The sequence below is a fragment of the Schistocerca nitens genome, chromosome 2 (assembly GCF_023898315.1).
Source record: "Schistocerca nitens isolate TAMUIC-IGC-003100 chromosome 2, iqSchNite1.1, whole genome shotgun sequence".
Classification (NCBI taxonomy): Eukaryota; Metazoa; Arthropoda; class Insecta; order Orthoptera; family Acrididae; genus Schistocerca; species Schistocerca nitens.
Genome location: NC_064615.1, coordinates 439,204,051 through 439,231,804, shown reverse-complemented (window position 1 = coordinate 439,231,804; position 27,754 = coordinate 439,204,051). Strand labels below are relative to the sequence as shown.

Sequence of the window (27,754 nt, the reverse complement as noted above, 5' to 3'; positions counted from 1 at the left end):
TGTATATTTCTACATTGTTTTGTAGCTTAGGTGTGATGTATTGTACTTGTAACATTTGCTTTTACCACTTTGTAACTGAACATGATAATGTACATCAGCATGGACATTTTCACTCAAGCTAATGATGTACTTCAGTTCTAGCAGATTTATAATTTGTATTGCAGAATACTTGCAATTTATTATTTGATTGTTTTATACTTCTGTTTTGCTGTAGGAAATTGCTGTAGGAAATGTCTAAGTTTGTAATTGTTAGCATATTTTGTTTTTCTGTACATACTGTAATATATATCTATTAGCATCTACAAGTACTCTTGTCATGTATAATTATGACTCATTACATATCCATGTAATCTTGTACACTAGATCAATGGAATAAATAAATAAGACAATTCAATCTCTAAAATACAAAGAAAAGATAGACTGCTGCTCACCATAAAGATTACACGCTGAGTTGCAGACAGGCACAACAAAAAGACTCACATTAGCATATGGGCAAAGCCTTCTTCAGAAAAGCAGATGCAAGCACTTTCTTTCACACAAATGAGCACCCCTCACACACACATGACCACCATCTATGACTGCTTGGACCAGAATGCATTATATTGTACATATTCCTTCTATTGTTGATATTTTAACCTGGAGCTCCTATTGTTTGATTTTACATTTCAGTCCCTAGTTTTCATACTATTAAGATTGTTTCTGCATCAGAAGAATCATAAAAGAAATTGGAGGGCAGGGTAAGCTGTACAAATGCTGAAGGGAGGCTAAAGGTTCTCAGATCCTTGCTTAGTCACCAGATGTAAGGCTTTCATCTTTTTTGCACATTTTATTTCTCATAATCCAGAACAAAGAGTGACTTTCCTTCCTTTCAGCACCTTTATGTCTCAATCCTTTCTCCCTATTTCCTACATTTCTCTTTTACTGATGGAAGGAAGGCTTAAAATTACTGAGAGCTATAGATTGGAGACTATTTTTAACTCTTGTGTCTTTCAAGCTACCATATTTCTGTTTCAGTGTTTTGTAAGTAGATGCTTTTCATCTGATCAAGCATTCTTTCTTTCCATATTGTTATTAATGCAATCAGATATACACATTATGTGCAATATATTTTGCAATGTGTTAAAAATGTTTACAGAGCATTCAGTGACTATGAATCACTGAGTCTGGCATTACTCAAAGTCGTTTCAACAAATTTAAGTGAAGACAGAATGAATTAGTATTCATAAATCTTTGTGAAACTCCATTAATAAATATATGGTCTACAAATAGATATAAATACATGTTCAAAGACACAATATACTACCTTATATGTATCAGTATTGGCTCCCTTTATGTGCTGACTGTGTGAGCAGTGATCAATGGTTTGTGGTGTACTTTCCATTGCTCCTTCACCACCTGTGGAATTAGGTACCTGGAAAGTTGCATAAGGGCTAATATCTTGTCTGCGCCCCAGTGATATATGCACTGGAGTGGGCAAGCACAGTGATTCATTTGGGCTTGAACTGACCATTACACCACATCCAATACTACCTCCTGCTGTTGTGTCAGACTCACATCTTCCAGTCTTCTGCACATCAGGCACAAGTCCTATCTGTGATGGCTTTTCTGTAAAATCAATGGCAATTATAAGTATGCATGGGAAATATGCCAAGGATTGTTGATAATTAACACAGTGTGCTACAGTATGTAAAATTTTTTTACGAGATTGTGGGACAAGGAAAAGAAATGGGTGCAAAAATTCAAAGAAAAGCATACAGTTAAAATACAAGGTACATTAAAATATTAATTTAGAATACAAAAATAAATTCACACACACACATTTATCACAGACCCCAGTTTGAATGAGAATTTCGGAAATATAGCACAAGTCAATGAAATGCTTTAACATGCTGTATCTGGTATCAAACAGGTTTTGTTTGCTATATTAAATATTCTTCACTAATCATAATCATGATGATGGAAAGACCCCTACCCCTTCCTGAAGACATTTATATACTTACAGGTCTAGTTTGACAAGGGTGAAACAGTTTTAGTCAGCAGTGGACTTAAAGTAGGAACCATTCCAGGACACACCTGAACTAATTTAGGATATGAAAAACTTACTTCCAGATGGCATGATGGAGATTTGAGTCTCCACCCTTCCATATCAAAAATTGCAGAAATGTAATTGATAGTATGCAGGACATCATTTGGTTACTATTTCAGCTTTATACTCAAAGAAAGTTCATTTATATGTATAGTTTTTCTTTTCTTGTGTGCTTGATGCATATCATTATCATTCACAGTATAATTTACATGTAACAGATGACAAAATTTATGATTCAGGAAAACCATGTGCACATAAAAATCCAATCCAGGTAATAATCGTTTGTTTTAGGATTGACATATCTTGTTTGAAAGCACTCATTACCTTCATTATAAATAAAATTTAAATTTTACTGAAACTTTTGTGTTTCAAGAAATATTTTCATATAAAATTATTTTTGGCATAAGAATTCCAGAGACTTCAAATATTGAAATGTAATCTTTTCAAAACTGCAATGTTAGGCCCTATTGTCTTATGGTGTTGACTTTTCTACTTTCAAAAATATATACATTTACTACAATAACCTGTTATTTAATGAAATCTTCAGGATCCAAAATATGAGTTCTTGCCAGGCTTTTGTAGAACTTGGGGATATAAGTGCACACCCAAAAATCTTTTCCAGATAGCAGAACCTGATTATTGGTAGCTTTTGAAGAATAGATAGTCAACAAAATCATTGCAAAAACTGTATATGTATTACCAATCATTTTACTCTTTCAAATTATTATTGAAAAAGTGATAGCTTTGTGTTTCAACATTTTGTAAAAACCTTTCTACACTAATCTTTTAAATAGGTGCTGTGAACAAAGCCACTACCAGTTAGATATGGGAAAACAAGAATTCCAAGGAAACAAATGCTCTGTTCTTGAAAACCAAATGGTCTCAACTACAAATCCAAGAACGTCAGTGTTTACAGCAGGTTGCCTCTTTTTAATGCTTTAAATGATACAGTAATCCACTTGTGTCCCTTTATGCAGTTTTGGCCCCTCAAACCATCCTATACAAATCATAACAATGGTTTTTGTATGTTTGTGTATAGGAAAATGAACGATTTCTCAGAACATAGCGAGATGGCAATGTCTTACATTTCATTTTCCTGTAGAAGGCTCCAAAGAGTTCTGGTTACTTCTAAAACCTTTCAGAATGATACACAGAGTTCTACACTCTAATATTTGGGATGAATTTCATCATGTGTTTTATCAGTTAGTCAAGTGACCCAAAATACTGTGTGTCTGAACTATTCTTGGTCATTCTCAGTACACACAGTACTCTGATACCCTCATCCATAAGTGTGCAAAGGCTGTCTTATCCTTATTCTATTTTTGACCAGATAGTAAGTTCTATGTGTTACAGGATTGGCTGATACTGCCCCAAATCTTCCAGAGAAATGTAGAAACATATACAAGGACACTGATTCCAATCTGCTCACCACTGTTGACTTACACATCACTTATTATTTATTATTTTCATGAGAATTTGTTTTAATATATGAACAACAAATAAAACTGAAATCAGAATTTCATTGACGTTATCATTCTGATCCATATTGAGGGCATATTCACCAATGGCACGTACTAAATTTAATGTCCACACGGGACTAGAATCTGTGGTCACCTATTACTCTCCCAGAGTCCATCTGATGACAGCAGTCCAACCACCATGGCATGTTGAAATATTTTCAGTGTGTCCACAAAGATTTCTGCTGCTCATTTACCATTAGTCCTTAAACAGCATTATTATTTTCATTAGAACTTGTTTTAAACATATTTTATCTTCTTGCAGTTTCATAATCATTTTTGAAAATTAAAATATAAGTTTCAAAGCATAATTCTGTGTGATTGTTGTGGTAAACATATTTTATGTTTTTTTTGAAAAGAAAAAAAGAAAAAGAAAATGTCTTTCAATTCAACATTCCACTTTTATAGCAAATTACCAAATCAATTACATTACTTTAATTCCTACAGCAACCACCAGCAAGCATGAAATGAAAATGACTACAAATCTGAGAATGGGAACTTTGATCACATTTGCTCCAGAAATACATGCCCATACGGGAACTGAATCACAAAAACTAACAAGTGAGAACAATCAATGGAGAGTTTGAAGTGTGGACTGAAAACCAAGAACCAAGTATCAAGATTGCTTCTTGAGAACACAGAGAATAGAGAACTTTGTGGTTCTTAGGGTATGCACCACTACTGTCAGTTATGGTTGAGAAGCCACTCATTAATGTATATAGAGTCTGCATTTACCCTATGCTGAATAAAATTCTGTGTATTCTATCATTTGTATCCCTATGAACTGACACTCATTATTTAAGTTAGACACTTTGAAATATTTGTGTATTACTGAACTATTTTGTGATGCATATGAATCTTGATATGTGAAATATTATCATAATTATTATGACCATTGAAATTAAATATGTGTCAGTTGAAAATTAACTTCAATGGTCTTGACTTGAATTATTTAAAAACTTGTCTAAACTATCTAGCAGTCAGGTATCTGATGTTAACTGAAGATGATTTATGAGTCAGTAAAAGGGCATTGACGTAAGAACCCTTATTTATCTACTACTGATTGTACTGGTATTTTGCAAAGAAAATTTTTGCCTGTTGTTGTTGTGGTCTTCAGTCCAGAGACTGATTTGATGCAGCTCTCGATGCTACTCTATCCTGTGCAAGCTTCTTCATCTCCCAGTACCTACTGCAACTTACATCCTTCTGAATTTAGAGTATTCAACTCTTGGTCTCCATCTACAATTTGTACCCTCCATGCTACCATCCAATACTAAATTGGTGATCCCTTCATGCCTCAGAATATGCCCTACCATCCGATCCCTTCATCTAGTCAAGTTGTGCCACAAATTTCTCTTCTCTCCAATTCTAATCAATACCTCCTCATTAGTTATGTGATCTACCCATCTAATCTTCAGCATTCTTCTGTAGCACCACATTTTGAAAGCTTCTATTCTCTTCTTGTCCAAATTATTTATCGTCCATGTTTCACTTCCATACATGGCTACACTCCATACAAATACTTTCAGACACAACTTCCTGACACTTAAATCTATACTCGATGTTAACAAATTTCTCTTCTTCAGAAACACTTTCCTTGCCATTGCCAGTCTACATTTTATATCTTCTCTACTTTGACCATCAACAGTTATTTTGCTCCCCAAATAGCAAAACTCATTTACTACTTTAAGCGTTTCATTTCCTAATCTACTTCCTGCAGCATCACCCAATTTAATTCGACTACATTCCATTATCCTTGTTTTGCTTTGTTGATGTTCATCTTATATCCTCCTTTCAAGACACTGTCCATTCCGCTCAGCTGCTCTTCCAGGTCCTTTGCTGCCTCTGACAGTATTACAATGTCATCGGCGAACCTCAAAGTTTTTATTTCTTCTCCATGGATTTTAATTCCTACTCCAAATTTTTCTTTTGTTTCCTTTACTGCTTGCTTGATATACAGATTGAATAACATCGGCGATAGGCTACAACCCTGTCTCACCCCCTTCCCAACCACTTCTTCCCTTTCATGCCCCTCAACCTTTATGACTGCCATCTGGTTTCTGTACAAATTGTAAATAGCCTTTTGCTACCTTTATTTTACCCCTGCCACCTTCAGAATTTGAAAGAGAGCATTCCAGTCAACGTTCCCAAAACTTGCTCTAAGTCTACAAATGCTAGAAATGTAGGTTTGCCTTTCCTTAATCTATTTTCTAAGATAAGTTGTAGGGTCAGTATTGGCTCACACGTTCCAACATTTCTACAGAATCCAAACTGATCTTCCCCAAGGACGGCTTCTACCAGTTTTTCCATTTGTCTGTAAAGAATTCATGTTAGTATTTTGCAGCTGTGGCTTATTAAACTCAAATTGTGGTAATTTTCACACCTGTCAACAAATGCTTTCTTTGGGATTAGAATTATTATATTCTTCTTGAAGTCTGAGGGTATTTCGCCTGTCTCATACATCTTGCTCACCAGATGGTAGAGTTTTGTCAGGACTGGCTCTCCCAAGGCTGTCAGTAGTTCTAATGGAATGTTGTCTACTCCCAGGGCCTCGTTTCGTCTTAGGTCTTTCAGTGCTCTGTCAAACTCTTCATGCAGCATCATATCCCCTATTTCATCTTCATCTACATTCTCTTCCATTTCCATAATGTTATCCTCAAGAACATCGCCCTTGCATAGACATTCTATATACTCCTTCCGGTTTTCTGCTTTCCCTTCTTTGCTTAGAACAGGGTTTCCATCTGAGCTCTTGATATTCGTGCAAGTGGTTCTGTTTCCTCCGAAGGTCTCTCTAATTTTCCTGTAGGCAGTATCTGTCTTAACCCTAGTGATATGCATCTCTACATCCTTACATTTGTCCTCTAGCCATCCCTGCTTTGCCATTTTGCACTTCCTGTCGATCTCGTTGTTGAAATGTTTGTATTCCTTTTTGCCTGCTTCATTTACTGCATTTTTGTATTTTCTCCTTCCATCAATTAAATCCAGTATTTCTTCTGTCACCCAAGGATTTCTATTACCCCTCATCTTTTTACCTACTTGATCCTCTGCTGCCTTCACAATTTCATCTCTCAAAGCTATACATTCTTTTTCTACTGTATTTCCTTTGCCCATTCTTGTCAATCATTCCCTAACGCTCTCCCTGAAGCTCTCTACAACCTCTGGTTCTTTCAGTTTATCCAGGTCCCATCTCCTCAAATTCCAACCTTTTTGCAGTTTCTTCAGTTTTAATCTACAGTTCATAATCAATAGATTGGGGTCAGAGTCCAATCTACCCCTGGAAATGTCTTACAATTTAAAACCTGGTTCCTAAATCTCTGTCTTACCATTATTTAATCTATCTGAAACCTTATAGTATCTCCATGCCTCGTCAATGTATACTACCTTCTTTCATGATTCTTGAACCAAGTGTTAGCTATGATTAAGCTATGCTCTGTGCAAAATTCTTTCCTTACCCCCATTCCATATTCACCTACTACGTTTCCTTCTCTTCCTTTTCCTACTATTGAATTCCAGTCACCCATGACTATTAAAAATTTTCATCTCCCTTCACTATCTGGATAATTTCTCATCATACATTTCATCAATCTCTCTGTCATCTGCAGAGCTAGTTGGCATATAAACTTATACTACTGTGGTAGGTGTGGGCTTTGTATCTTTCTTGGCCACAATAATGCGTTCACTATGCTGTTTGTAGTAGCTTACCCGCATTCCTCTTTTCCTATTCATTATTGAACCTACTCCTGCATTACCCAATTTGATTTTGTATTTATAACCCTGTATTCACCTGACCAGAAGTCTTGTTCCTCCTGCCACCAAACTTCACTAATTCCCACTTTCCCACTTTAACCTATCCATTTCCCTTTTTTAACTTTCTAATCTACCTGCCCTATTAATGGATGTGACATTCCACACTCCGATCCGTAGAACGCCAGTTTTCTTTCTCTTGATAACAACATCCTCTTGAGTAGTCCCCGCATGGATATGCAAATGGGGGACTGTTTTACCTCAAGAATATTTTACCCAAGAGGATGCCATCATCATTTAACCATACGGTAAAGTTGCATGCCCTCGGGAAAAATTACGGCTGTAGTTTCCCCTTGCTTTCAGCCTTTTGCAGTACCAGCACAGCAAGGCCGATTTGGTTAATGTTACAAGACCAGATCAGTCAATCATGCAGACTGTTGCCCCTGCAACTACTGAAAAGGCTGCTGCCCCTCTTCAGGAACCACACGTTTGTCTGGCCTTTCAACTGATACCCCTCCGTTGAGGTTGCAGCTATGGTACAGCTATCTGTATCACTGAGGGATGCTAGCCTGCCCATCAATGGCAAGTTCCTTGGTTCATGGGGGGGGGGGGGGGGGGGATTTTTGCCTACATCTGTAAATACAAAATGCTGATTACATTATGTTACTACTTGTCATGATGCTTCACATAAATAGTGCTACTTGTTATGTAGCCAACACAACTTTTCAATCACTGAGTTTGGGATGTTAAGTAATTTGTAAAGGAATAGTTAATGGAACATATTTTTAGTTTTCTTTTGAATTGTTTGGCTTTCAAAATTTTTTGCTCTGTATTAGATAGGAGCTTCTCAAATATCTTTGCACTAGAGAATGTCACTTCACTCTGGATCTTAGACAAAGAAGAAAAGCCTATATAAAAACTATTTCTGTATAAAAATTGTGACTGTGTAGACTGTAGTTCAACTGAAACTGTTTTTATACAGCAATAAAACATCATGGAATAAATATGTGTACTGAGACAAGACTATATAAATTCCAAGGTTCTTAGAAAAAAAGCTTCTGTAACATGTGTATTTATCTTCCTTACTCACTATTTATTCTGCTCACTTCTGTTGACTAAGTATTTTATTTACTTAAGGTGAACTGCCTAAAGGTGAGTCCGTAAGACAACAGGAAGTGATAATATGTGGAATAAGCCAACTTTCTTGTCTTTAGATCAACATGATGAGAGATATTCCCAAGGGTAACAATGCTGAACTGATTTTCTAGACTGCTTTCACTATGTTTTGACTTCATTTTGGTTTGTTATCCATCTGTATCCCAGACATGCAGTGGTTCATTTAGTATACAATCATTAACATCTGCTTCTGATGGTAAAAGGTAACTATCGCATGTTTAAAATCACATTATGTAAGTCTTTATTTATTAGATCAAGCATTAAACTGTTTGCTGGTAACCAGTTTTAGGCTGTTCAGCTAGCATCTGAGCTTTGTCTGGTGAAGATGACTTTGGACTCTTTATTTGTATCAGTAAGCTTGTTGTAAGGTTATGATAGTAAGATTACTGTGTCTTTAGAGCTCTTTGGATGATTTTTAGTTTGGTGGACGGTAGCTTGATGAGTGGAGGAATGTGGGACTGAAATGAGAATGGTAGTCATACTACTAAGCAAATGAGAAGAAAAGCAGGGGCATGTGTTCATCATTTGTCATCACAGATAATTGTTCTAGTGAAACAAAAAGTTTTGATTTAACTGTTGCCTTCTAAATGTTTTAAGGTTTTGTTCTTCAAAGTAATATTTTTATTCAGTTACTTTTCTCCCACTCTGAAACCTTACAAGTGGCAATGAGTGATTTAGCACAACCTTAGGTGCAGAAGAATATGAAGGAGCCCATACTTAAATTAAATATTAAAATTAAAAGTGCTAATGAAGAGACTAATTTTATGTGCCAACAAAGGAACTGACTGGTGGGAGAGTAGACATTCTTAAACAGTGAGTAGCAACCAGCATAATTAACCTCCCACTGCTGGAATGAACATCAAGTGAGAAATGGAATGACGTTATATGTTGAACAACTAAGACGGACACAAGAATGCTATGGAGCAATTTCTAACACCACAGAGTACACTGTGCCGTGCATTCACAACAGTTCAAGAGAACAAGAATTAAGTGCTTCATGAAGCAAAGCTGTAGTTTTGCTTAGAATTGCTCCAGTAGAATTTTTGGAAATAACAGTTGAATTTTTGGGTGTGAAATAGCATCTGAAGATTATTCCAGCTAAGTGCGATTGTCAAATTTGTACTATGGGGTGATTCAAAAAGAAAGAACAGATTTCAATTTATTATTACAGATCAATTGAGGAACACAGAAACATATTGGGCATGTCACTGGATAGAGGAAGGTTCAAAGTATTACATTCACACAGACGCTGTACCATACATTCACCATTAGCACTATGCATTGTTCAAGAAATATCAAAACAGTAGCCCGTTTTGTTTCACACTTGAAACCACAGGTCCGTGTTTATTGAATTGAACTGACAGCTTCAACAATTTGATTTCTCAACTCTTGAAGAGTAGCTGCCATATTTGGGACAAAGATTCTGCCTTTTATGTACCCCCACAGAAAAACAATTGCAGTGTGTGAGCTCTGGTGACCTGGGATGCCAAAAGTAATGTACAAGATCTTGTTGACCACCTCTTCCAATCCAACACTGTGAGATAATATTGTTAAGATAATCCCATACCTCCAGGTGATAGTGAGGCAGGGCACCATTTTGCATAGAAATGAAATCATTGGAATTTTCATGAAATTGAGGATACAATCAGTTTTCTAGTATGTCGAGGTACAACATTCCTGACTTTGTACAATATCCAATACACAAAATGATTTCTCTTGTGGTGTAGTTGCCATATTTCTATGAACAAACAACACTGCAGCAGTGTCAAAACTTTGAACCTTCCTCTATCTGATGACATGTGCAATGTGTTTCCATCTTTTATAGTTTGTGCATAATAAACAACTGAAATCTTTTCTTTCTTTTTGAATCACCCAGTATTTCAATTTATAAGTGTAACAAAACAGCAGATAAATAAGGAGCAGAATAATAACAAAATGGAAGAAGGAGATGAAGATTAAGGATTTTTGGACAATTGTGATGTCAGTGGTAAAACAGGTCCCCATCAGATCACTGTCCGCCCCTGGTAGCTGAGCAATCAGCACGACAGACTGTCAATCCTAAGGGCCCGGGTTCAATTCCCGGCTGGGTCAGAGATTTTCTCCGCTCAGGGACTGGTGTTGTGTTGTTCTAATCATCGTCATTTCATCCCCATTGATGCGCAAGTCGCCGAAGTGGCACCAAAAGGAAAGACTTGCACCCGGCGAACGGTCAACCCGACAGGAGGCCCCAGTCACACAACATTAATTATCAGATCATTTAAGTTAACAACTGTTGGGCTTGGCTAGCACTTGGATGGGTCACTGTCCGGCTCTGCCAACAGCACTCAGCCCTTGTGAGGCAAACTGAGAAGTAGTGACACTGGTCATGAAAACTGAAAACCACAGGAAACGTAGTGTGCTGACCTCATGCCCCTCTGTGTCTGCATCCAGTGAAGCCTAAGGGCTTGGGACGACATAATGGCCAGTTGGTACCCTTCAATGCCTGTATAGATGGCGTCTGTTTTTGTTTTTTTGTTTTTTAGTGATGTCAGACTAGAGGAAAATCTTACATTCACTAGTGTGTCTTGTTCATGGTCATGTAAAGATCAACAAAAGGAAGAGCTGACTGTTAGTGAATAGGGAATACAAAATCAACCCATAGCATTGATGGGTTTAATAATGTGGAAGCAGGTGGAACAATTGCAAAAGAAGAAAGAACAAGAGGCACAATGATTAAAGGAAAATAATAACTTGAAGAATTTCTGAGTCAATATATGAAAAGTTGGAAGACTATACAGGTAAATATGAGGGATTAGGTGCAAACAATCAGGGAAGAATTTCTGAATTGGAAGCAAGACTACAAAACAAATCTGAAACAGATGGAAATATAGGAGGGAAAATACAAGTCAGTGTGGATTAACTAAGGAACAAAATGTGAAAACAGAAAGTGACTTACAAGTAGTGCATAGTGATGTACAAAACTCCAGGATATTGTAGTGGAAATACACAAGAAATGTGATAGACCTTATAATGAAATGGAAATAACAAGGTGTGACATCATTAAGAAAAATAACAAGATTGAAGAAGGAACATACGTGGAGTGAATGCACAGCAATGAAAACAGAGTGAACCATGAAGAAGATGCAAAATAAGAATGAGACAAAAGATTTGTGGCCATCACAAGAACATCAAAGGCGTAAGAAATAAGAAGACACACATCATATTTTACTGTGTGAAAAGGAACAGAAGAAAGAAGAAAAGTACAAATTATGCAGTAGCAAGAGTGAATCTACTCCCATGTAAATCAACTGAAAGCTCTTGGTGGAAATTCCCAAACTTTTGAGTGTAACAGTCATGTCCCTTTCAAGTTCAGTGAGTTCTCTCTGCTCACTGATTTATAAACCCCTGGATGTAAAGCCTAATGTCACAAGGAGTGCAATTCACAGAGATGTTGGCAGCATACTGAGTGTTAATGTGATAACATCACTAGAACTGATGGGATATCTTTCAAGTCTTCATCAGCTCTGCAATAGAACTGATTTCTCTTCTACAATCTCATTATAGTATATAACTTTCGTGGAAGACCATGAAGGTCATTTCAAATTTATTTATGTATTTTTTAGATTACTGTAGACAATTTTCTAGAAGACCATGAAGGTCATTCCAAATTGTTTAGAAACCCCACAGGATAGACTTATGAAAATAAATGCCTGCACTGATGACATTCGTTTCTTGTAGAGATATGGAACTGTTTATGTGCTCACACATGACAACTGATTTGGAGACCAAATGGTCCCTGTAAGCAGCAGGATTGTTGAAAATTTTGGAAATGAAAATTGCATGAAACTCAGCTCTATCCATTCATTTATAAGTTCTAGAATGAGGTACACAATGACACTTGATTGATTCCACATTTCTTAACTTTTGGAATGTATTGAATACAATTTTAGACTGATGCTCTCTTTAAAGAGATTCTTACAGGGTATAAAACTAGCTAAAGGATGGGACTGGGAATTTTCGAGTGAGAACACCCAGTATGCTGCTACCAACAGCAAAAATTTATATCAGCTGCACATGAACACAGTGTGACAGGACAATAACTATATACAGTTCATATTAACTACTTTGTAGCTCTCAGAGAGTGTTACTAGTATATGGAGATGGTACTGGTAGGAAATTGCTGCAAAGCTTGGAGGGCATCACATTGGCAACACTTGACAAAAAGCTTGCTAGTTGACTCTCAATACTCTAAAGCACCAGTGCAGTTGAGAAGCTTTTACATCATTTGGTTATATCATGTACAACAATTTGTTGGTTTGAAGTTACAGTAGTCAAATATTTAATCTTTATTGTCCATAGCCATAACTATGTAATTCCAGCCCTACATACTATATTCTGCAGCTCACATCCCTGTCTAAGTTTTAGAATGACTACAAGTGACAGTTCATTTCACTTTTTGCATCAAAGGAGGAGTATTTTTATTATGGAACATGTGTTCTTCATAAGTGCTACATTTATTGTTTCTATATATTACTCTCTCATAGTTGATGGCTAACCATGTTTGCTTAATCAAGAACATTTCTGCATCATGAAATGAATGTTTACAGCTGCCTATGAATATTAGTTTTACACATTTTCTCATCCTCAAAATCAAACAAATTTGTCAGAGTTGTTCACGCTTTATGAAATCAAAAACTGAGTCACCACTTGATTTTTGTATCTGGCAGTAATTTTGGTTCTGCTTGTGTTTGTAAATGCCTGGCATCACTAATATACAGTTCACAACTAAATACAAATATGACACGCCTCCAAATAAGCAAACAACTCATGTGTGTAATGCATTCACAAAACTGCATTTTTATGGCCATCTTGCCAGAATTTATGATCAGAATTAATGTTATGAATAATCCTACAGAGGCAAAGAAAAAAAATTAAATACCAGATGAATCACAAAAATGGAAAAAAACAGCAGCTTTTTGCAATGGGTATTTCTTATCAGTCTGTGATCCACTACATATTTGCTGCTCTTATAAACAAAAAGTAAAGCAAATAGCCTTTATTAATATTACATAAGTCAACTTTTATTCATGATAGTTGACAACAAATGAGGCAAAATATAATAATTTATAATGGCTGATTGTTTAAACATATTTTCTGATTTGTTCTACATCCCTAGAGAATAATTTATGCTAGCATCTTTAGAACATGAAAAAAAAAAAAAAAAAAAAAAAAACTGATGTGTGACTTTAAAGACAACATAATTTTGTTGAGATGTAAACAGGAATTTCATTATAAAGTCTGGTGACACAGTTTTTACAAGTTTATTGTTTTCCTCTTCCCTTATTGGTCACAATACTAAGCTGACATTTTCGTAATATAAGCTAAGAGAAACAAAACAATATTACAAGTGTCTTTTCTGCAGGTTTCTATAAGACATCTGAACATTATAAGAATGAAACCTTCTTCTTACCTCCATACTTATTTGCATTGTATAATTCTTGTTTTCTCTTCATATACAAGAAAAATCCTGCACCAGACACAACTATGATGACTAAAGCAGCTCCTGTTGGTATTATTATTCCAAGATCACTAAAGATACTGTTTTGCCCATAACCAGAGTGAATGATTAGCTCTGGAGCTACAATAGCTGTAAATAAATGTGAAGATGAATTCCACATATAAAAATTTCATAAATCAAATTATTTGTTTAGTAAATTCTGATGCTGTTGTGCAACAATGGAAATAATATCAACAAGTGAATGTAATCTGGGCACAACAGGGAAAATGAAATTTAGAGTGTTAATATCTTATGTTCTTAAAATTATTCTCAGTTCTCTGAATATTCTGCCTTCAGTACTGTTAAGTGATATGCCATGGTAAAATGACTGCCAAAAAGAACTAGAAATAGATGGGTAAAATTGAGTCTCTTCTTAAAAGTTGGAAGTAACATCATAACCCATGCAGAATGTTGTCATATTTGTAGCAAAAAGTAATCAAAAGAACTTGAAGTTGCACCAACAAAGGTAGCATATTAGGAAGTAGTTAAAAGTTAAATATGAGAAGAAAAAAATGTTTTTAGGGGGGATGTGAAAAGGGAAATCTAATAGGTTTTAGAAATAAATCCGGCACACATGAAATTCAAATTAAAAAATGTAAACACCCTTCGACAAGGAGATGTTTTCATAATTAGAGATAGGTTTATGAATGACCAACTAGAACCTTACACACAGCTTCTCCTTTGGAGGGAAGATATATAAACAAATCTGTGACATACTTATGTTCTTGTATTCTTAATACAGGGTCAGTACACTTTAGCCTTCCTCTGCAACCTTCACAATTTACCTGTTACCTGTACGTTAAGTGTGCCAACTTCCTGGGCATATGACTTTCACCTCACTGATGCCTCCACAAAGACTTCCACCCATCTAAAGACAACCATCTGCCAGCAGTTACTCCATTTCAATAACTGCCATGCCTTCACACTAAAAAAAATATCTCCCCCTTATAGTATCTCCACCTCAGAGGCACAGAGAGGCTTAACACAGCTCTTTGTGTAATATGGTCTACTTCAATGGCCTCCTTACAACCTATGCAATGTGAATCTCCTCCTTGCTCCTTCTGTCATCTTGTATCTTCTTCTTCCCCCATACCAGCATCTCTGAGTTACACAGATGGGAAGTCCCTTACAGCATAGCTCTGACCATACACTTCTAGCCTCAGTCATAGATCATCTCTGTTATGCATCCATCTCCAGCCCTGGCCTCATACCTCCCACTTTATTAATTATCTCCAACAGCATTATCCCTGCTGTCTCCCTCTTTTGTTATCAACCACACTCTCTCCCTCTCAAATTACTCATCCACTTCACTATGTGTCACTTGCAACTTTCCCTGCCTTTCAGGTCAGTGCCACATTCCTACCTTGTGGCCTTGTCACCTATCCCTCTCAGCTACTAATCTCCATTCTCTCTACCCCTACCTGCCCCTCCTCTCCTCCTTGATTCTCTCATTGACATCATCAACATAATTGCCCCCCCCCCCCACTCCACTACCACCACTGGGCCAATGTAACAGCCTAGAAAACAATGTAGTCACACATGTGTTCGCTCACTTTTGTTGTTAATTATCTCTGTGGAAGAACATTACGGAATTACTAACATTTCAGACAATATTGTTTATGTACTTGTTGATGCCAAAATTCAACTATATGAGTAGTTGCATCTAATTCTTCTATTATTTAATTTCTTATGAGACCATAATTAAATATTATATACAAGCTGCTCTGGGGTGAGCACCACATATTATTCTTGATGCATACTTTCACACAATAAAAACTTTAATTCTTATGTATGACTTACCACATAATAATGACTCCTTCAGACACTATTGTCTTAGAAGACTTACACTGGAGCTTATATCAAAATATGAAATGATTTACAATTCATTCAATTTTATAATACCTTATAGTAAATTTATGCATGTACATTTCAACTTAATTATAGAATATCTTTCAATAATTTATGGTGACAGTATGCAAATTTAATTTTGTAGCCAGAATAACTTATTAAACAAACATATTTATTTTACAATTATTATTCTACAATTATAAAATATAATTTTGCATTGATTATTTTCAATGAAACATAATTACTTAGAGACTATGGGCTATCTTGACTTGTATTATTACCTCCAGAATGAGTAAGGGTTACAAAGTCATATTTGTGAATTGTAGACCCTGCACTATTATGTGCTGTCATCCGTAGTGTGTACCAAGTCTCAGGATTAAGATCAAGCACCAAAAATTCTGTTTGATCAAATTTTACATTATTTGAGACTAATGTCCAGTCCACTCCATGTTTCAACTTATATTCCACGACAAATGAAGTTATGGGACAGCCACCATCTCCCCATGATGTAACATTTAAGGAAATTGAAGTTGAGTTGACATTTATGAGGTCAAAGATACTTGGTGCAACTGGAGCTGCAAATAAAACAAAACATTGTTTTGATTTATGTGATTGAATTTCTCATTTATACAGTAAAAACTATTTTTATTGTATACAGAGCCATAATTAGAGGTAGTTCTGAATGCAGATATCAGAAGATTCCAGAAGTAACAACTACTTTGTTTATAAAAGGCTGTGCTGATGCAGATATCTGTAGGTATATCTGCAAATGTTCACAGTAATAATAATGGATAAAAGTCAGTACCAGTATTATGATTTCATCTGTTTGCATTACATGCAATATACAATAATTATTATGATTGTTTTAAGTCACTATTATCACCTATTTGGGATGGAGTAACACTATATTAGCTTTGATGAGCAGTGTTCTGGAAAATAGGACACAAATAATGCATCAGTACAAAATCAGTGTCTCTCTTAAATAAACACTGGCAGAAAAAAATTAGTACACCCTTTTAGAGGTTCCCAGTCCACTCAAGATTTATTGTGCAATGGTGCACACAGAGTTGATGAAACAATTACTTTCCAGATCAATAGTACAAGCAGTTCAGAGGTAACAGGTATTGACCGATGCAGAAACACCCACATTAGTACATGTTACAACCTTCATGGGTGGCATGCAGGCACTGATTCTGGCATCCAGTCAGTCATACAGATGGTGAATACTGTCCTCGGATATGTTATTCCACACCTGCTCAACCTGTTCACATAGTTCTGTAAGAATTGTCGGTAGATGAGTCACACAAATCTTGTCATACCAAATCCCACATATGCCTGATTGGAGACATGCCTGGAGATCATACTGCCAGAGCAGTTGCTGCACATCTTGTAGAGCACATTTAGTTTCAAGGGCAGTGTGTGGGCGAGCATTATCCTGTCAGAACAACACATCACTGTGCTGTTGCAAGAATGGCAGAAGAACAAATTTAATAACATTCTTCATGTACTGAGTGCCAGTTAGTGTCCCCTCCAGAAATACCCAGTGTGAATAAGAGTTGTAGCATATAGCATCCCAGACCATAAGACCTAGGATGGATTCAGTGTGTCTTGGACGAATACACTCTACAACACAGCACTTACCAGGCCTACACTGAACACGCAAATGACCATCACTTGCATGCAGGCAGAATCTGCTTTCATCACTGAAGACCATGGTGTGCCATTCCATCTTCCATGTGATCCTCTGACAGCACCAGTCAAGCAATGCACATTGATGCTGTGATGTGAGTGGAAGATGGGCTAGAGAGTGCATGGTTACAGTCCCACTGCTAATAACCAGTTTGCAAAAATTCGTGTTGACATGTCTGTAGTAACAATCCCTCTTATCTGTGTTGTGGTAGCTGTATGATCTGCCACTGCTGCCCTTACAACATGATGACACTGGCAGGCATCAGTAATGTGTTGGTGTCCAGAAACATATCTACAGGTGTGAGAATGTTCACATGACCACAGACTCCAGCATCATTGCACAACTGATGTGGCATGTCCAACTTGTGTGGCAATTCTCCACAAGGACATCCCACTACTTGGAAGGCCACAATTTGACCTCTTTGAAACTTGCTCAGTTGGCTATAGGAAGCATGAGAGCATCTCTGTGGCATGACAGCCTGCTTGCTTCGCACACTGAGCCTTCTGGCTGTGTGCATTTCCTATTAAAGGATACGCACAGATGGTGCTCTGATGGCTATGCCACTACACTATCTGTTGGCGGATGATGCTGAAACCATTGTCAGTACATCTACTGCCTCCAGGTGGCATATGCCATCATCTGATCAAACTAATCCAGGTATACTAATTTTTTTCCAGCAGTTTATTTATAAGCACACAATGCAACTCTTATTACACTGAGGAGTGTAGCATGTTAATGTGATTTATCACTGTTGTGAATTAATGTAAATTTCATGGATTAACTTTAAACAGTATGCAGTATGTAACAGCAACTTGTAACATGACTTCATAACACTTCCCAGTGTTTTGGAAATACTCCTTAGAAAAGTTCAAAGAATTTCTTTCATTAATTACATAACTTACAGACTGTATCATAGATATGAAATGATATGATGTATTAAAATATGATGATGATCAGCTGCTAGTTTCTTAGTCAATAGAAAATTTATGCCAGGGTTAATCCTCCCATCAGAGCTCTGGTGAACTGAATGGGTTAAAATGGCTTACAAAACTGTAACGTCCACAAATGTGGATTTAGATAGAAGGCTTTTAGAAAAGGAAAAGCAACTTAAGAATATGGATCTCACTTCCCTTATTTGCACAGACTTTTAACCAAAATATTACTGTATAATCTATTTTTGTCAAATACTCAAATCAAGAATTTCTTATACAGTGGGGAAATATGCAGATGATTAGCAGCTTTCTTAATTCAGGAAAGTGAATGGTTTTAATAGTCCAATAATGTCTTCAGTTTTTGTTGTACATCATTCATTTATAAATATTCTGCATGAATGTGTACACAATCAAACATGTTCCCACATGCACATGCCCCCCCTCCCCACCTCACATGTAGATAACAAGTACAGAAAATTTAACAATGAGAATTTAACAATCAAGGAGAACTTCGGTGCAAAGGAAGCTCATGGAGGTAAAGGTAGATGTCATTTGTGCATTAGGGAAAGCTGTACAGAGGCAGAAAAGTGCAACAAAGTGAAGAAAATAACAATAATCTGTAACAATCGTAAGAGATACACATGCAGTAAACACAACAAGAAAACTGTTGTCTGTTCCATGTGTGGAGTAGATTCTGAAGAAAGTGGTGAATAATTCTTCTCACAAAACAATGTTATGTGCCTAAACTATTTGTATTGTAATATTTTTTAATTATAGTAAGGTGTACTTCAATAGTACTGTAATGTGTTTACTACTAATTTTTCTCAAGATAATTAGACTTAGTAAACTTAAATGACAGAGTAAGTGAAAGATATGAAATGAATTTTTGAAAACAGTTTTAAAAGAAATATTCAGGTTCTGGATCCTGATTATGCATCAAAAGATCTTTCAAACGTATGTTTTTAATGTAATTCAAGAACAATTAATAAATTTTATTTATTTTTTACTTTTTTTATGGTGGGCTGAAAGTACACCCCCCCCCCCCCCCCCTTGGTAATACACATTACTCAAAATGGCTTGGTGTGCAAGGTTCAGTTTATTTCCTGATCTTTTTCTGTACAGTGCACTGTACAGTAGCATATTACTTGTTTGAAATGTTGAGAAATAGTAAGGCTTTATGACTACATTGCTTTGTCCATTTAATACATACCAGAACCCTGTGTTCGCTGTGATATTGTGGAAGTTGGAGAACTTTGTCCCAATTGATTAAATGCTTGAAGATAGAACTGGTGTCTTGTACCACACTGAAGGTTGTTTAGAGTGAAACTCATATCATGAGCTGGAATTTTTATCTTCTCCCACTCACCAAATTCTCTTTTGAAGTGTAGATAATAACCTGAAATGATATTTCATAATTATTAATTATGAAATGCCTGTAGCACCAAATACCATAACAATGTGTTTAAATGTTAATGTAATGAAACTGTTTCAGCATCAGTCAGGTTCTATGGCCAATGAGTGACTAACACAAAAATACATGGAACACATCACAAATGGGTCTGAGGTTGTAGTAGACCTATTATTATTGTTGTTATTATCATTATTATTATGTTTTCAATTTTTCCTTTGCCATTTTCATATGTTTATGTCCTTGCATTATAAATGAAGGAATACTATCTCTAAAGGCTAAAAGTTGGATTAATGTTTGTTCTGGGGCAGGGCAGTCATACATGCTGTCTACTCAGCTAAGGAGTCGGACAAAAGTTCAGCAAATATAAATAGCTTCAAATCTATTTTTAAAAATATATTTACATGATTTTTAAAGTGATTAAAATGATGCTTTGACACTGATTAAAATAATTAATGTTTACTGATGAAAAGGACATTTAGTCCTTCATTTATCAGAAATATATTCTCACTTTTAATTTTTGTTAAATATTTTGCTGGTATAAATTTCTGACTGTAGAACATTTATTTTCAGTTTCTAGTGCACCTAGTCTCTTTTTCTGTAAAAAACACTTGTTATTGGAAGACCATGTATAAAAATCTAAAGTGAAATCAGTGAAATGTGGAAAGAGGTGACTGCTACAGTAGAGGACTGTGGTGACTGCTACATTAGAGCCAACAATGAAGTGCTGTAGGCCTACAGATCACCTAAATTAATGTTTATACTCTGCTGTTTACTACTTCTTACATGAAGAAGTCAAATCTTTTCCTTTATTACTCTTTTATTCCTTCATCTCTCAAGGATAAGGCTGTTGTTCAGCCACTATGATTTCAGCTGAAATGGCATTGATGGCTGAGTCCCTACCTAAGGGAGTTCATCCACGAAGTTGCAAAGCTTTTCATTTGACACCAAACTGAGTGATCTGTGTGTCAATGATGATGAAATGATGATGAGGGCAACACAAAACCCAGTCCCCAAGTGGAGAAAATCTCTCACCCAACTGGGAATTGAACCCAGGCCTGCTGCAGGGCAGTCATACATGCTGTCTACTCAGCTAAGGAGTCATAAAGAAGTTCAGCAAATATAAATAGCTTCAAATCTATTTTTAAAACTATATTTACATGATTTTTAAAGTGATTAAAATGATGCTTTGACACTGATTAAAATAATTAATGTTTACTGATGAAAACAATGCAGGATTTGCACTGGAATGAAAGTTCTTATGCTGGTAGGAGATAATTTGGGGGTAGTGTATGACATGTATTAATGTAGCAGGAGGGTCAATATTTGAGAATGAGTGTAATATGGGAGGGTGGATGATAGGGAAACATGGGATTTGAGACAGGTGTAAGTTGATGGAGGCTAGGATATGGTTGTGAAGAGGAAACAGTAGGAGAGGATGGGAAGGAGAGACGGAGTCTTCATGTGGGGAAGAAATGGTTTGAATCATAGCCCCAACTAGTCAGTTGAGGATAATACCAGGCACATAGCTGGGATGATTTTTGTACAAATGTAATGGTTGTGTAATTCTAACAAGCCTTGGATGAAGCATTTTCTTGAAAATATAAATTAAAAACTACAGGAATTGTTTGCTACAGGACTGTAATTACACATGGGTATGATACAAGCATAACCTCACACACAGCGTAGCCTACATCTGAATGTTTTCAGCAACCTGACTGGTTTCCGCAATCATTCAGTGTAACCAGATGACTGACTGTCCAATTCTTGGGATTCCTAATAATTTTGGTAGGCCTTTTTTAGGGAACATGTTTCCAACAGATAGAGTTTCTGAATAAGTTAAGACACAGTTGCAACAGCAAGTTTAGAAATAAAAAATGGGAATTTGGATGATGAAAAGTGTAGCAATCATAATATATTTGGACTTTTCAATCAAAATATGGGAAACTTTTTAAACAAGATAGCTGAGCTTTCTACATCACAGCATGAAATACAAAAAGCTTAAGATATTTTTACAGATGCACACTGCATAAAAACACACAAATTGGAAGTCACAGAAATTATACAGGTGTACAACAATGGATATAAGTTAGTATCATATTACCACAGGTGTAATATGAGAAAAAGGGAATGATTATGTAAACAAAAGTTGAATAACGTCATGAACCATAGATCTAAATGAGTACAGCTTTGACCAATTCATTGAGTGCTGTAGATTTCCAAACATACAACATAGCAATTTGGACAGCCTACAGACCTCAACTGGAAATGTTTTATATTTTGTTTAGTGATTAGGAAGGATACTAGTAGGAATTAGTAAAAATAACTGAGAATTAATTGTATACAGAGATATTAATATTGATTTAATCTGGTTTTGTATTGAAAGAGAAGACACCGAGTTACAGATGTACAGCTTTGAAGTGAAATGCACAGTAATGCTCCCAACAAGAAAGGCTGATGTAGTGCAGTAGGAATTGGTAATTTGTTTATCTAATGAAACAGATGCGAGATCAAATGCCAGCAATGAAGTATCCCCATCCATCAAGGGTAACTAATAAGTAAAGAGTAAAACACCAAAGAATTGTAAATTCTGACTCAGTTATGTTACTTAGGGAGAAATTACAGGATGAAGAAAAGATGTAGGGAAGCAGCCTACTCAAGCCTTATAAAATTCACATCAGTCTTTCCATTGTGTGCCAGCCTAGTCCGCTGTAACTAGCTCTGACGTCATAAATGTTGCGCAATACTTTAAAAATCAAGTAAATAACCTGAAACGTTTCTAGCATGTCAGGAGTAATATTAAATTAATATGTGTTGAATATCAGTTCAATAACTTTAACCATTTTCGAAATTTGGACGTTTTTCTGTAAAAATCATTGGCGCAACAGAAAAGAGCTAGAAACTTAAAAATTTATATTTAGATTCCTTTTGCATAATAATTTAATAGAAACAGTATTCTGGATCTCACAAATTAAAATTTCAGTTGAAATTCATGATTTTCTGGTTTTTGTCTTAAAAATTAAGGAAGCAAGATAGATTAAGTAGGCGAATAAATAAGGCTAGGATGTTTAAATTTAAGTAGAAGGGAGATCCACTACAATCATGAAGATGTGAGAAGTTTCAGCTGAATAACTGTAAAACTATAGCGATAGCGTATCTCCAAAGGGCAAGTTCAGAGCTCGTCTACTGCGTGTAGTGTAATTAAACTAATTCTCTCGCCCAAAACATTTGACTTAGCCACGTCAGACTTTTATTATGATTACTTACCTGTGTGTTGACTGCACATTTAAATTGAGTGCTTCATCGGCCATCAGCAAAGGAAGCAATGATTTATTCGGTAACTTACAGTGGTGCATTACTAGCCCAGTGGCTAGTCGGGAGAGCGGATTTGATCAGGTGCTCCCTTAGCCGTCCGCACCACGGCTTTATATATAAGAACGCTGCGTGAGGAAGGGACACCCCAGTTCTCTCCAGACGCTGATTAGCGCACCACCTGTGCCGGGAGTCGCGTCGCGTCTCGTTGGTATCGTTGCTATAAACAGCCTCGGATGCCGCAATAAGTTACTCGGGTTACGCGTAACCATGAAATCATTTTCGAGTGAAGTGTTAATTCTGGGATGACTTTAATGATCTATCTTCAGTTTGTGTATGTCGTATTTTCACGTGCCGCCACGGGACTGACATTCTGCCATTATTTGGCGTGGCGTTTGATGAGCATTATCATCAAATTATGGCGAGCATTCACTTAAACATTTATGAGGGCAGTTCAATAAGTAATGCAACACATTTTTTTCTGAAACAGGGGTTGTTTTATTCAGCATTGAAATACACCAGGTTATTCCCCAATCTTTTAGCTACACAACACTATTTTTCAACGTAATCTCCATTCAATGCTACGGCCTTACGCCACCTTGAAATGAGGGCCTGTATGCCTGCACGGTACCATTCCACTGGTCGATGTCAGAGCCAACGTCGTACTGCATCAATAACTTCTTCATCATCCGCGTAGTGCGTCCCACAGATTGCGTCCTTCATTGGGCCAAACATATGGAAATCCGACGGTGCGAGATCGGGGCTGTAGGGTGCATGAGGAAGAACAGTCCACTGAAGTTTTGTGAGCTCCTCTCGGGTGCGAAGACTTGTGTGAGGTCTTGCGTTGTCATGAAGAAGGAGAAGTTCATTCAGATTTTTGTGCCTACGAACACGCTGAAGTCGTTTCTTCAATTTCTGAAGAGTAGCACAATACACTTCAGAGTTGATCGTTTGACCATGGGGAAGGACATCGAACAGAATAACCCCTTCAGCGTCCCAGAAGACTGTAACCATGACTTTACCAGCTGAGGGTATGGCTTTAAACTTTTTCTTGGTAGGGGAGTGGGTGTGGCGCCACTCCATTGATTGCCGTTTTGTTTCAGGTTCGAAGTGATGAACCCATGTTTCATCGCCTGTAACAATCTTTGACAAGAAATTGTCACCCTCAGCCACATGACGAGCAAGCAATTCCGCACAGATGGTTCTCCTTTGCTCTTTATGGTGTTCGGTTAGACAACGAGGGACCCAGCGGGAACAAACCTTTGAATATTCCAACTGGTGAACAATTGTGACAGCACTACCAACAGAGATGTCAAGTTGAGCACTGAGTTGTCTGATGGTGATCCGTCGATCATCTCGAACAAGTGTGTTCGCACGCTCCGCCATTGCAGGAGTCAGCTGTGCACGGCCGGCCCGCACGCGAGAGATCAGACAGTCTTGCTTGACCTTGCGGCGATGATGACACACACTTTGCCCAACAACTCACCATGCTTTTGTCCACTGCCAGATCACCGTAGACATTCTGCAAGCGCCTATGAATATCTGAGATGCCCTGGTTTTCCGCCAAAAGAAACTCGATCACTGCCCGTTGTTTGCAACGCACATCCATTACAGACGCCATTTTAACAACTCCGTACAGCGCTGCCACCTGTCGGAAGTCAATGAAACTATACGAGACGAAGCAGGAATGTTTGAAAATATTCCACAAGAAATTTCCGGTTTTTTCAACCAAAATTGGCCGAGAAAAAAAATGTGTTGCATTACTTATTGAACTGCCCTCGTAATTTGAACAGTTATAGTTGCATCAGCACATTAGACTCTGAACTGCTCTGGTAGTTGGATTGTGTGGATATTTTTGGTCTGTGACTTTCAGAATATAGTGAACATTTTATAGAGAATGGTTTTTGATTATGAATCCCAGACACTCTCCTAATTCCTCAGAGCTATAAGCTGTAGCTATAAATGTATTTCTCAGATGAAGTGGGCACTAGGAATTCTAATTACAGGCTTCATGTTTTGCTAATCACTTTCTGGTTGCCAGTATTGTAGTTAGAGAGCCAGTGTTGAGAACGGCAAACAGCATAAAAAGAACAGCATTAAATAAATAATAGGAACATTACCATTTAATACAATAATTCCACCTGCCGCCCCACAAAGAGACTAACTTTATCAAGGATATTAAGTAGCTGATAACCTTAATTCTTTCCTTAAAATATTCTGAGAACAACATTAACCTAGTTTTGTTTCCAGTGGGTCAGGGACACTTACAGTGGAAGTCAAGAGTAAGTGTGGCTAACATCTGCAGTCAAGGTATCTTATGTTAACAAGAAAACACAAATTTAATTCTGAAGAGTGGGCAATGACATTAAGAATAATATTTCAGTAAGCCAAATGATATTCAGCTCCTTGATGACAGTAGCAGCAAAACATGGTACCAAATTCAAATTGTTGACTACTAAAATTAACAAACTGTATCTACAAAGGAAGTACAAGGACAAAAAAAGACGCATAAAAGGCAGATGTGTTTGAATTATTTTGGTAGACATTGTATCAGTTTTGCCAGAGATAACAAAAATCAACCAAAGCATCAAAATGTTGTGCTGACTTGGTAGTCTTTCCCTTCAGTTGCCTTTGTAACCAGTCAATAAGAGAAGGTGTATTTCCTGAAAGACTGAAATACCAGTATAGCCATGAAAGTAAACAAATGATCTCTAATTACTGGCTGAGGTCCCTTGTGTCTGCATTCTCAATATTTTTGGGAAAGGCAATGTACAGCAGAACATAAACTATCCATCTGAGAATTACATGTTAACAGCATCTCATTTGCCTTTCAAAAAGGCTGCTGTAAAGAGAAAGCAACTTATGGGGTCACAAACTCAGTTATGGTAGAATTAAACTTCATTATTCTGCTGCTATTTTCTGTGATCTTGCTGAGGCATTCAGCTTGTATGGACAAATTATTATCTTAACAACAAACAGTCAAATTAGCAAATTAAAGAACAAGCACAAAACTAAATATGGAGTGGGGACACATCATAGTATTCCAGATTCACCCAAGACATTGCAGGATGTCAGAAACTGTAATATTTGCTTATGATACAAGCACACTGCCGGACAAAAAAAGTGAAGCACTCAGGATAAATGGTCAGGTGTCACGGTAACTTTGTATACTTATACACAATTGGTAGACAAGTTAATGATTAGAGTTATGATTCTGTCTGATCTTTTGTCAAAGGTTATTATTGAATCATAGTAACAAAACCATGCCATGAACTTCAAACAAAATAACTTTCATGAGTGCCTTAATCTCAGATGACATTCCCTACATGCAGATTGATGTTTAATATTCTTCTGACACATGACCGGAAAAAATCAGTACACGTTCTCTGGCCAGGATTTCATGACTGATCACACATGGAGGCTCTTGATTAATGACTGCAACACTGGTGCATTCTTAAAAACAAGCCATCCTAAAACTAAGATAGCTACACAGTAGCTGAAATCAATCTGCATTGAACAGATTAAAAATTTATGACTAATGCTGCCCTTCTTCCTAACTTGGATAAAATTAATTATTGAGCACAGAGATATTTAACCACATATTGTCACACCTCCCAAACTTTGTGTTTGCTCTTGTATTTGCACACTTTCACTCAATACTATCCTATGCCAATCTTATGGAACAGTGCAAATTAGGTCAGGAGAGTATTTATTCTACACAGATAGTTCAGAGTATTAACAGTGGCCTAGGATCCATACTTGTTGTAGGTAAAAACTTTCATTTCCAAACACCTCTTGGATGTCAGGTAAAATGGAAGTTTGCAGCATATGAAGATACACCTTGCTGGTTACGTTATCTTCAAAGAAGAATGGACCAGTCAAACCACATAATGACAGACCACACCACAAATTAACACACAGTAGATTAAAACGTTTGTCAATGTGAATGTTAGGATTTTCAGGAGCTGAGTCCATGCAGTTGTGGCAGTTTACAGTACCACTCAGTTTGAATTACACCTTGTCAGACCAGATACATACCTGAAAACTGTTAATCTTCACAAAGCATGCCTTAAAACCACACATAGTACTTCATCTCTTGACCCAGGTCATACTTGTTCATAGCGTGCAGCAATATTGGAATGTACACATTCTACTTCACGCCATTCAGGATATGGCAGTTATTTATTAAGTAGAAAGTAACTTCAGTGATACTTCACTACTCTCTCCTCTGAATTTTACTTTTCTTTCTGATTACCAGAGATGTCAGAGCCTACTTGGCTGGAAATCTTCCTGGACAGTGGATAGGTATGTACCACAGTCTCCAGATCTTACACCTCTTGACTTCTATCTATGGGACACTGGAAAAATGAAGTTTATCAACAGAAGCCAGCTACACTGGACAACCTATGACAAACTATTGAGGAATCCTGTGCAGCTATCATACCAGCAACACTGACAGCCATAGTTTGGTCAACAGCTCAGTGGCATTGATGTTGTTTGGCTGC

The 27,754-nt window shown here is 36.8% G+C and overlaps 1 protein-coding gene across 1 annotated transcript in view; it reads right to left on the bottom strand.

Moving 5' to 3' along the window:
• The window catches only part of LOC126234440 (Down syndrome cell adhesion molecule-like protein Dscam2), an 87,416-nt gene that overhangs the window by 35,244 nt on the left and 24,418 nt on the right, over nt 1-27,754 (bottom strand). Inside the window, exons 4-7 of the mRNA XM_049943135.1 lie at nt 19,740-19,925; nt 16,189-16,482; nt 13,973-14,149; nt 1,304-1,605 (exon numbers count right to left, since the gene is read on the bottom strand). Of these exons, the coding sequence (XP_049799092.1) occupies nt 1,304-1,605; nt 13,973-14,149; nt 16,189-16,482; nt 19,740-19,860 (894 nt within the window). The 5' untranslated portion in view covers nt 19,861-19,925. The remainder of the gene's footprint in view (nt 1-1,303; nt 1,606-13,972; nt 14,150-16,188; nt 16,483-19,739; nt 19,926-27,754) is intronic.